Source organism: Pezoporus wallicus, unplaced genomic scaffold, assembly GCF_028554395.1.
Source record: "Pezoporus wallicus isolate ANWC-B61680 ecotype Strahan unplaced genomic scaffold, APGP_CSIRO_Pwel_v1 contig_5485, whole genome shotgun sequence".
NCBI lineage: Eukaryota > Metazoa > Chordata > Aves > Psittaciformes > Psittacidae > Pezoporus > Pezoporus wallicus.
This window is the reverse complement of record NW_026641550.1, coordinates 358,343-370,613: the sequence shown is the minus strand read 5'-3', so window position 1 is coordinate 370,613 and position 12,271 is coordinate 358,343. Positions and strand designations below refer to the sequence as shown.

Here is a 12,271-nt window from a genome sequence, read left to right as displayed (position 1 = left end):
TTTTTTTTTTTTTTTGCTCTTTCCCTCTTCTCATTAAAATACATTCATGTATTTTTCATTATTAACAGCAGTGAAAATAGACTTGATTTCATCTCCGGGTCTCTCACAGAGTAATTTATCTGAGCAGCACTGCATGTTATCCTTCCTGATATTTGCAATTTCTTTCATAACAGAATCAAACTAAACTCCTTGACCATTATTGCTGCATTGTATTTCACTCCTTAGTTAGGTGGAATACCTTGTCATTCTAGATATTTAGATGTAATTAAAGCTTCTATTTTGTCATGGAGATATAATTCATTTTGTGGGACTATTTCAGGATTGCTCCTAAGCAAGTAAAGTCAAACTTTATGAAATGAATGTACTATCATTATTTAAGTTTGTAAGACATTTAGAGGGTATTTGGGACATAACTACAGGAGAATGAATTGTTAAAAAAAAATCAAGGAGTGAATTTAGAACTAATCTATCTCTACCAGTTTCTATAAATGTAATAATTACTCATAATGCACAGTCTTGATTGAATGTATTTTATGTATGTAGCCAGAAAAAAATATCAATGACTGTAAATACAAATATTAACTCAACAATTGATCTAAGTTTTAAATTCGTCTCAAGCTATTATATTGAATTTCATCAGCTGTGACATTTTTCTGTTACATATTTCTATGTTTATACACACTAGGATTTCACTAATCATATTGCATCCTGTCTGCCTGCAAAGTTAGCTAAGCAGTTCCTTTAAAACAAATACAGTTTAGTGTTCGGATTTTGCTTAGGCCAAATGCAAAAAAAAAAAAATACAAAAAGGGGAAGAAACTTCTTGTTACTTGTTCATGCAATAACTTTCCTGTCCACAGCTGCATTTGTAACCTAGCTGAGAAGAAGAATTTATTGCTGATAGTATTAAAATCCAGTACAGATAATCAGTTGGTTGGAGTTAGAGAGATATGGTGTAGCTGATTCATTGGGAACATGTGACTTCTAGGAGACAGTGATATAACCAAAAGCAGATTGGCTTCCTAGTACTCACTAAGAGAAACTGGTTTTGGTTGTAAAGATGAGAATTCTACAGAAGATGAATTTTTAGCTGGACATCTGAGGTTTTTTTTCCCAAATGTTTAGTTGTGAAAAGTCTTCACAGATTTATTTTCAATTCTGAACTTTAACTTCTTGTAGTCATGGCTTATCTACAAAGAGTACGTAAAATAGACTTGGGTTAGTAAGACTAGCTCAGCAACATTCATATCCATGGATAAGGAGATAATCCCTACTCTGTGAGGTGATAAATTAGTTGATAATTCACTGACTGGAAATTCTAGGAATCAAGAATGACCAGTAGGAAAGACTTTTGAGAAATTAAATGCTACAATTTATACATATGGAATAGCAGCTAGTTTGGTTTCTTTCTTTAATTTCTTGCTTTTTTGTGTTTTTGTTTTTTTTTAATGGAAGCTCAAGGGAAGAGAAGGAAACTAACTGGGAAAGACATACAATATAGAAAACTGGCATGGTTTAGCCAACTCCACTGAAAGCAGTTTGCTTTCATGTGTGATTGCTGTTGTATTAATCCCACTCTGAAGCTATGTTCTAACATGGCTTAGTGTTCAAGGTTTGTCTACAAACACGTAGGAACATCTACATTTGTGCTCACTGTTGATATAGAGCAGGTCACTATAATTTTTTCTTTTTGTGTTTTCTATTCTGATTAGGCCGTGGAGGTTATATAACTAGTGGGACCTATCTTACTGTGCATCTGCTATAGTGACAGTGATGCCTCTAACATTACTTGTGTAGATACAGCCAAAATGAAGACAGAGTTCAGGAATGGGGCCCTTAAAACACCCTAAAAGGTAACTAGTAAATATTTGACTAGGGCAAATACTTGTCTGGTAGGAAAAACAATGGTCTTTGAGTAAAGTAATCTGGTGTAAGATTGCTACGTAGTCATAGGAAAGATTCTTCCACTATACTTTAAAAAGCTAGACTTCTTAATGATGTCTTCTTGTGCAAACTAGTTTTGAGGTAACTTGCATCAACATTGTAAAAGCTTCAACACAGTTTTAGGCTGATGCTCAAACCAGGAACTCAGTGGCTTTTAGTAGAATTTTCTTCCTAAAGTGAAACTCGCATTTTCAGCACAAAGCTATATAAGTAAAATCCCAGTTATTGGGTCAATATCACAAAGTGCCAGGGCTCAGACCATCTGGGACACATCTAAATTTAAGATAAACTGAAGGAAATGGTTGCAGAAATCACAATAAAGTCAATTAGCACATCTGTGCTTCCTTATTGTCAAATGTCTTTGCCAGATCCTCCATATTCATGTTCCATCTTTCTTTGTAGTCCTGACTTCTTTCTGTTCTTCTCTCTTACTTTTTTTATTTATTTATTTTTTTTTTAAATCTGATACCTAACAGGTACACTGGAAATATATGTTGCCACACGTACTTGCAGTCTTACTTGTGTTTCTGCCATCCTGCATAGTTGATTCTTTCTCTCTTGGCCTTGCCAACTTTTCACACATTGCACTAATTTTCTCCCCCTCTAATTATTAGCTAGTTTAATAGGCTAACCACACCGTACAATTACATAGTTTTGTATAATAGGTTTCATGTATTCTTCATCTTTATTAACAGATTTGACTTACCAGATTTTATGACATTTTATACAAAAGAAAGTGGCCTGCTGCAGAGCCGTTTCCCATGAATATATCTATATATGAAGAAGGCACCACTAAAGCCCCCATTCCTTCAGAAAGCCTCTGAATTAACTGAAATCCTTACTAGAAAAATGTTGAGGAAAAGGCACAAAAGGGATATCCCATTATATCATCTCCATTCTGCTCCTTCTGCAGGCTACATTGTCATATTCTTCATAAATTTAAAAAGAGTTGTCTAGAAACTAGTTCTTCTTTCAGGATTCTTCTGTCATCCTCCAATAATGTTGGAGGATTAATACAACTTAACTGCTAATATACTGATCATTTCTAAAGACAAATGTTGGGAGTTGTCCTGGGTTCAGCAGTAGCAGTCATTTTTCAGGCTCTTTCCCCTGTTAATCTAGCTGTGTTAATCTAGCTGTGTTAATCTAGCTGTGTATTTTTTACATACAGAAATAAACTATAAAATCATCCTTCCAGCACCATATTTCCAGCGTTTCTACCATTTCTTTTCAGTCTTGCACTTACTGCATTGCACAGAACACTGCCTTTCCCTAAGCAGATCTTGAATGGGGAAGTTAATTCAATAAAGGAAATAAATGTAAGGGAATATTAGTTTCATATAAATTGAAATATGCTGGATCAAATCTGAAAATTAACCTTTGCATTTTATTTTATAAGTGTCTGGTTTCTGACACTGTCTGTATCTTATGCATTCTATGCATGCTTTTGGGTATAATAACAATGAAAGCAGGATGTTTCTGCAAAGTCAAAATTGCTAGCTAACAACAGTTGTTGCTCAAAGTGTTTCTCCGTTCCAATTCTGACAAACTGTTTTCTTCTGTCCCTACAGTTTTCCAGTTGTCCCACAAAGTCACTCGGGTGGTTCCAGAGAGTGCTCTTCTGATTGTTCTTGGTCTCTTCCTTGGTGGCATTGTATGGGCAGCAGATCACATTGCCTCCTTTGCCCTTACACCAACTGTATTTTTCTTCTATCTGCTGCCCCCCATTGTTTTGGATGCTGGATATTTTATGCCAAATAGACTGTTTTTTGGAAATCTTGGTTCTATCCTTCTGTATGCTGTCATTGGGACAGTCTGGAATGCTGCCACAACCGGTTTATCACTCTATGGCGTCTATCAGACAGGAATAATGGGTAAGTTTGATCTGCAAAGGCACAATTGCGAATGCTACTGTATGTCAGATGTTAGATGGGTGATACTTTACAACTTAACAACTCCTTTCAGCAGGAAAAAAACAAACCAAACCAAACAAACAATTGCAATGGGAGCAATCTGTAATATTTTTTTTACCAGATTTAAGAATGATCTGAGAAATCTTCTCTGAAGCAAACACAAAGGAGACATGAAACTGTGTCTCTTATATTTCCCTGCTGTAAATGTGTGCATACATTCTCAGGATAAAGTTCAGGATTCATCCCACTAATGGATATCTGGACAAAAATACACTCTGAATAGCTTGTTTGTTTCTGCTGTGACAGAAACCTTCAAAGTTACTGTGAAATGAAACTGTCATCCTTCAATCAGCTTTAATATTAAGCAAGTAATGGTTGTTGAGTGAGTCTGTATGCATGACATCTCTATTTTGTGTTCTGAGGCTGAAAATTGTAACTGAAGACTTACAGAGCCAAATAGCACACGTAAGACACATATAAGAGTATTGGGCTGCTAGAAGAGGCACAGAACAGCAATTTTTAATCTCCTCAGCAGCTGTGGCATGTACATCTGCTGTGCGCTACCACCTGAAGAACAATGATTCGCACTGTATGTGAATTGCATGTTTTGAAACAGGCATCCTACCTATGCTTTTTACTGTCTGTAGTGAAGAGCCCTTCTAGGACAAAATTCTGTTAGACTATTGAGTTCAAGAAAGTACTTACAGGGCACATCTGAGTGCTGCTGAGAGCAATATAGATTTAGTGTGCTGCTGTGCCTGTGCACTCTGCCCATCTGTTCTTGGCAACCAGTGCTGAGATCCTGGACTCTCTGTGTGGCTCCAAGACCGTGAAGGCTATGTTGTGTTGTAGTAAAAGCTCAACAGTGAGTCATGGGGCTGTTCTCTAAGCACAGTGGTTCAAAATCGACTCAAAGCAATTTACCACAGACTTCCTTTTAAGTCCAGATAACAGGAGTGCCTCAAATGTCAGAAGCTGCAGAGACATTCCTGTGATGAAGAATTAAACTATTAACCAATTATTGCAGCAGATAACATAATAGAGATTTTCAGCCTGAAAGCCGGCTCTCATTATCCAACACAGGGAAGTAGCAAAATTTTGTTGTGGAAGAACTACAAGAAGACCACAGATTTGTTCATATGAGAGTCGTTTTGTATAACTGCAGACATTTGTAATACAGACATCTATGACAGATTTAGCTTACATTTTAGATATTTATCTATAACACACAACTATAACACATTTTGTAAGCAAGTATTTTTCTTTAGAAGGTACAAAGATGACAGCTCAGATGCAGACACTATTGACTTTTATAGGTAGGTAAGACATTTTATGTGCTTGCAGCCTGTGAACGCAATATATTGCATCCGCAATTTCACAGTTAAATACAGGTTTTCAGGAACAAAAAAGATGACAAATGGATGCTACTATTGCAACACATTGGACAGGTAGGACAAGGATTTCTTTCTTCAAATATCCAAGCTGTTTGGAACAATTTAAAAAATACAACCAAAATTTTTTATTAACATCCTGTTCTGGGAAATATAATGAGTGACAACTACTTTTAAAATATGTTTATAAAAACATTAAAGGACAAGCATTGACCTCTTTATGACATGTGAAATGGGAAAGTATTTTCCCCCCAAGAAATGATTTTAAATAAAAACTCCATTTATCTCTTACTCTCCTCCCAATCCATATGCAATTCTCAACTAACTTTAAAAACTGGATTAAATGACTCCATGTTTTTCATCATTATGCAACTGTTTCAGTGTCGGTACATACTAGGGAAAACAAAAGCAAACAATAAACTGACTTGCCTGGTGAATTTAAATGTTTAGAATGAACATTAATTGATATACTGTGGGGACCTGTCTTTACCACCAAGGCATATTATAATCTGCTAGAGTTCTAATTTCAGATATGGAAAAGGCCAGACAAGCCTGTCCCTGATTCAAACTATGTCACTCTCCAGCAAAGCTAAGTAGGACTTTAAAATACCTTCTTGGCACATACTTACTAATCCACTAAATACATTGTGTTGGCTTCCAAGATACCAGCAAGTTCTGAGTACCACGCTTAGTGAAAAGCCTTCCTGTTGTTACTTACTTGCTGAAGTTAGGAGAATGCTGAGTTAATTTCTAGAAGAGTTCATAGCAGCCTCTGGTTAAAGTTCTATGGCGGATTTTTGTTTCTACCACACTTTTTCTAAGGCTGGATTGAATGCTAAATGTAGTATCGTTGAAATGAAGGAATGTATATCCACTACAAAAATTGACTAAAACCAAATTACTTCCATTGAAGTAATGGTCCACTAACCATTGAATGGGCCTGTAGCATTGTCCATCAATATGAGATTGAATGATCCAAACTGGATTACTACATAAACATGAAAGTAGCTTTGTTCATATTCAGTGTCCTTATAGATATTACAATTTGCAGAAGAAAAAGAGAGGTGATAATAACAAAGAAATCCTTTCATAAGAAATTAACTTAAAAAATCAGCACCTTAACTATACCCATACCAGAGCCATACTAGTCTCTTTTCACAGCAGCAGAAGTACGTAATCCAAAATCTTCCTGGATGATTGCATCTAAGTGTTAACCATCTGCCGAAGAACACATGCAGTGCTTATCTGTGGAATAACTGTGGTTGTGATTAATATTTAGAAAGTTTTTTTCCTGTACAATTTAGGTCACAGCAACAACACACTGAGTACGTGCGGAAGTCTTAAAATGGGCCCAGTGAATTTACCTCACTCAGGTGTCATTGCTGGCACCTAGTCAATCCAGACTCCAGACTCTCGAGCTGGAAGAAGCAGTGGTCATGTATCGCTTGGAAATGACTTGCATTATTAGTCTAAATAGAAGCCTGATTTAGAAACCCCATGCCTCTCAACACTGCTTTGTAGGAATTATTGTGGTGTCCTAACCTTTCCATAAATATTTGCTCACTAGCTTTGCAAGTCTTCAAAGAATGTACCAATGATCATAATCGGTAACATATAAAAAGGATAAGCAATCTCAGTGAGCCAGTTTATTCTAAAAGCTTACATCCTATTGTACCCTGATATCAGATAGTTATTGTCAATGGGTTTGTTTCTTCCTTAAGCATGGCAGAGAAGGACATTTGATGGAACCATTACTTAGATTCAGGTTCAAGGCTGTTCTCAGAATTTTTGGCACAGACTTCAGCTCACTGCTTCAACAGTTCTCACACTAAAATGGATAGATTCAGTTTTCATTCACAGCCTAATATGTCCAAGAGTGTAAAATATTATTACTCTTTTTGAAAATATAAAGCAGTTATGTGTCTGTGCAAACTATGAATTTTTGATTTTAGGGCCTTACCAAGGTCCCTATAAACCTGTATATATGGAAAACTGTAGACATTCTGATTGGCAGACAGCAGCTTATACAATATGTACTTCTGCAGCTGCCCCAGATTTTTGGCCATTGTTGTTTTCTACTCCTGTCTCTGGCTGGCCATGTAAGCGTCCTTCTGTAGAGTAAATATGCTCATATTGTTTGTATCAAAGCTATTTGGAATATTCAATAACCTTTCAAGCACTGAACATTCCGGATTTGAAAAATTATTTCATAAGAGTTCTTGCTGGAGAAGTGGCTATGTCGTTCTGGAAGTACCTTACAGGCAGTATTGATCCTTTTGCTATAGCTACTGACTGTCATTGTCTAACTTATGCTTCTAAATCACTAAATCAGATGGATTTCTCCCTCACCTTTAGAAATCACGCCTGATACAATTGCCTATTAACTTTGGGCATGGGCCTCTGCACTGTGTTCTAGTGAATGAACTCTCAACATATTTCTTCTTTGCTCCTCAAATACTTTTGGGCTTGAGCATCTCTTAATAACCCTCCATCCATTATCTTAATGAACACAAAAGAGATGTTCTTGTTCTCTATGCTTTAAAAAATCAGTTCCCTAGAATTGATATTGGGATAGCACTCCTGATTGCATGAAGAGGGTCAATTTAGCAAGATGTCTAGGAAGGTAAGTAAAGCAATCTTTGTGGCTCTTCCTTTTTTGTCACTTTTAAAAGAAAGTTAATGCTTGTTTCAGTCTTCACATAACTAACCAAAATAACCTTAATAACTAAAAGAAGACACACAAAAAATAAATACTCTGCTACTTTATCAACAGAGTTTTGTAGTTCCAAAACCTTTGGAATCATTGCTGAAATTTCTAAGGGGCTACAACACAAACATGTTGGGGTTCATTTACTCCTTTATCTAAAGGACTTGCAGAGAGTGGCCTCATGAATCATAATTTGGGAACAACTGGCTTAACTGCACCTGTGAATGAATGTCTCCTTGAATAAGGAGGCCACAATGGTTTTTAACTGCACTGAATGCAGTTAAGCAACACTGTACAACTCTTACCAACCAAGAGTTGAATTTGGCCTGTGGCATGAAGTATTTTGGAACATTTACTTCAGGAGTACTGATATATTCATCTTACCATCTTGTCATTTCTCAATTATCCTAAGATAATTGACTTATAGATAAACCAAATCCACACAAACACAAAGCCAGTTTGGATCTGGTAATACTTATCTCAAGTGCCTTGCCGGACAAACAGGATTGTACTGTTCTCAGAATCAACTTTGATCCACATGGGCCAGTTCTGGATCCAAAAAACCTTGTAGGAGACATGTTGCAGAACTTAAGTAGTTTCTGTGACATGCTTTCTAGTCAATGCCTTAGGATCCTTATTTTCAAGGATTTTGCATTATTTGTAATATCACAGTATGTCATTACTATAGATAGCACAGAGCTAACTCTGCTTATACTTGGCTTTGTTTTTGAAGGCCACCTGAATACTGGACTGCTGGACTTCCTTCTGTTTGGCAGCTTAATTGCCGCTGTGGATCCTGTAGCTGTTCTGGCAGTGTTTGAAGAAGTCCATGTCAATGAAGTTCTATTCATCATTGTTTTTGGAGAATCACTTCTGAATGATGCTGTAACTGTGGTAAATACATTATATATCACGAAGTCATCTGAATTCTAGAAGGTTTCTTCTGAAGTTTATTTTCACCTTAAATGAAACACCGTATCACCTGTGTGTATCTACTCATGGGCTAGTGGACAGTAGCTGATGATTTTCTCTGTCTTGCTTACAAACACCGTATTGCAAAGATTAAATGTTTGAGCATGAAAGCTAGTTGGAGCCCATAGGTCACATAAAATTACATAGTCCTGGGTTGGAAGAGCATGAAAAACATTTAAAATGAAGTTTCAGGTGTATATGTTTCATTTGGCTTTCATGACATACTGAAATTAGTTCCAGGGATTTTGAGCCTTTCTTTGCTGTTGATTTTAATGCAGATAATCTTTTCTGTGTATTTCTGTTATGTTCATAATTTGTATGCATACCTCAGATATATAAACAGAGAGGGAATACTCTCCAAAGTGCTTATGCTTGTTCCCACTCTTTTAATTCAATCAGAAGTTTATCAAACAGATATATAACAAAGAACCAATTCCAGAGAAATTATGGGACATTTTAGAAAGTTTCTGATTAAAAGAATTATTATATCTTATTATCTTATATATTTTACAAAGGTGATTGATTAAATCTGCTAAATAACTGGATTTTAGAATGAGAAGTGGCTTAGAAAACCCATCTAGATCTAACAACGCTTCTTATAGATGGAATAATATTGAATTAAGAAATGGGAAGTTGTGGGGGTTTGAAATTTGTTTCTTCTTGTATCACTGCTTTTTTTTCTATTTTGTAAAATTAAAAAAATCTCCAAAATCTTTGCTCTCCACACAGAATTTCCCTCTGTCACACATCAATTCAGAATTCAAAATGTTGGAACCCATAATGACAATATTGAAATACAGTTAATTCAGGAGCAAATATTAAGTTAGCCTACTTTTCTTTTCAGGTGCTGTACAATGTGTTCGAATCTTTTGTTACAATAGGTCCAGAGAATGTGACGGGGACTGAATGTGTGAAAGGCATAGGTGCGTAGAATTGAATTCCGTATCAAATCATTGATGTACACATGCAGCGTTTTAAACAAAATGTTATTACTGTACCATCAGTAAGTGTTATTTTTCATCCCTTTCCCTTGTCACTCATATTCCCACATTCCTGTGGCATAGGTGAATGCCCTAAGAAAATAAATGAGTATTCCTGAATATTTGGGAACTTAATTAGATATTTTTTTCTGAGGAGGCTCAAAAGATGTGGAGGTCACTTGTTAAGAACACCAAACTTGACGGCTGTACATATTTTCTTTCTATTTTATAATATGTTCTTAGTTTCAACCTATGCTCTCATTCCATGCCTAGAGAATTGAGATTGCATTTGGGCATTCTCACTCCTTATCAGTGATTGCCATCAAGTAATGTTTGCCAGTGACTATAAAATATTTGCTCACTATTTCTCATTCCAAGCATGACATGATACTACATGATCTTATGAATCAATGTTTTATCAACGACTATAGCATATTCTCTAACATGCTTTTGGAAAAGCATTTGTTTACAGAACATGGGGAAAAAAAATGTTCAAAGGAATGTAGTGAGTTTTGGATAAGCCTAAAGTGGTAAGGCTTAACAGAAAGTAACCTTGTTTTTCTTACATAATCTTTATTCACATACAAAGTGCTATAAGGCAATTCCTTTTAGAAATAATTGGTGTGTCCTCCAAAATTTTCTCTGATGTGCTAACCATAAAATAGAACTAGTTCAGACTGTTATATTTCTACCTGTTTAACCTGTGTTTGGTTTTGCCTTTCAGTGTCGTTCTTTGTGGTGAGCCTGGGTGGTACACTGGTTGGCATTTTCTTTGCATTCCTGCTCTCCTTGGTCAGTCGTTTCACCAAGCATGTGAGAATCATTGAACCTGGATTTGTGTTTATCATTTCCTACCTGTCCTACCTCACGGCAGAGATGCTTTCTCTTTCTGCTATCCTCGCGTAAGTCTCTTTTAATTACTGCTTGTGAAGGGGTTGGGAAGAGAGAATCATTTTTAAAAGCACTGAAAAGGAAGACCTAAATTATATATTGAATATGGAACTCATTAATATTATGCTGGATATTACTATCTTCACACTGCAGTAGATCGTAGTTTGTAAATATTGTCATTTAGGATTGAAAAGGAATGCAAGTTTTCCAGTATCTGCTATGCAACATGAGAGCTTCCTGTGCAAATTACAGAATAGACCCATTCCTTTTTGACATTAATAATACTTTGATAACTACAAGCTGTCCATTTGGATTTACATCTTTCCCTATAATTTGTAATTAAACCCATATTTTTCTAAAGCATTATGTGAATGTCCATTATTTGCTGCTCTCACTGTCTTGACTGGACTGTTAAGGTTTGCTTAAATCTTGCCTGGTTTAGCTTGAGTACTTCTGTGGACTTTCATCTTTTAGAATCCATTGATTCCCGGCACCTTTCTTCTCAGTTTTGCTTGTCATGTTTGTAGATGCTACAGTGAGTATACTCAAGATCAGAAAATCTTGCTGCAAAAGCAGATCATTAGTTTAAGATAATGTCCAAAGTAAACAAGGTTTAAAATTTTCCATGTAAAACTGTGGTACTCTGAAGAGAATTAAGGTCTGTTATGATGTAGTGAAATGCTGTCTTCAGACCTCCTGGCGTCACCTGAGGGTGATTGTTCGAGATACGCATTTTACCTAGATTAGTCTCAACAATGGCTCCTTAGGAATTAATGGTAGGGTTTTATCACTATGTGACAGGCAGATAGAAATACTATTGAATGTTGCAACAAATATTTTCTGAACATTTGTTTTTTGTTGTTTTGTTGTTTTTTTTTTCCCCTAGGATAACTTTCTGCGGCATCTGCTGTCAGAAGTATGTCAAGGCTAACATATCTGAACAGTCTTCTACAACTGTAAGATATACCATGAAAATGATGGCCAGTGGAGCAGAAACTATTATCTTCATGTTCCTGGGAATTTCAGCTGTAAATCCAGATATCTGGACTTGGAATACAGCTTTTATTCTGTTGACTCTAGTCTTCATCTCAGTATATCGAGTTATTGGTAAGGGGATGATCTTCTTCCTATTTTGTTGATATAATCACATATTCTTTTGTCAAGAAATGAAAAAAGAAAGGGGTTCTAGACTTTTCCTTTTGAAGTGTTCAGTTTATTGTGGTTGAATTTATGTTTGGTTTTGGGTTAGGAGGATAGATCTCTACAGTAAGCTTTATCATATGCTGAAAATACACTAGAATACACTATCCTTCATGCATGAGGATATGACTAGACCATTAGTTAACATCAATCAAGCTGTGGCGGACCATTGTTGATCCAGCACATTATCTTGGCAAAATCTTCCAGTGAAATGGACTTTGTTCTTTATTAGGCAGCTTAACAAAATATGTGAGTCTGTCAGCCATCTCTTTC

At 36.0% G+C, this 12,271-nt stretch overlaps 1 protein-coding gene across 3 annotated transcripts in view; it reads left to right on the top strand.

The window, feature by feature from the left end:
* The window catches only part of SLC9A3 (solute carrier family 9 member A3), a 51,856-nt gene that overhangs the window by 21,826 nt on the left and 17,759 nt on the right, over positions 1 to 12,271 (top strand). For all 3 annotated transcript variants that reach the window (XM_057424260.1, XM_057424262.1, XM_057424261.1), the window contains exons 2-6: positions 3,516 to 3,818; positions 8,689 to 8,849; positions 9,772 to 9,850; positions 10,632 to 10,809; positions 11,685 to 11,905. In XM_057424260.1, coding sequence (XP_057280243.1) covers positions 3,516 to 3,818; positions 8,689 to 8,849; positions 9,772 to 9,850; positions 10,632 to 10,809; positions 11,685 to 11,905 — 942 coding nt within the window. The remainder of the gene's footprint in view (positions 1 to 3,515; positions 3,819 to 8,688; positions 8,850 to 9,771; positions 9,851 to 10,631; positions 10,810 to 11,684; positions 11,906 to 12,271) is intronic.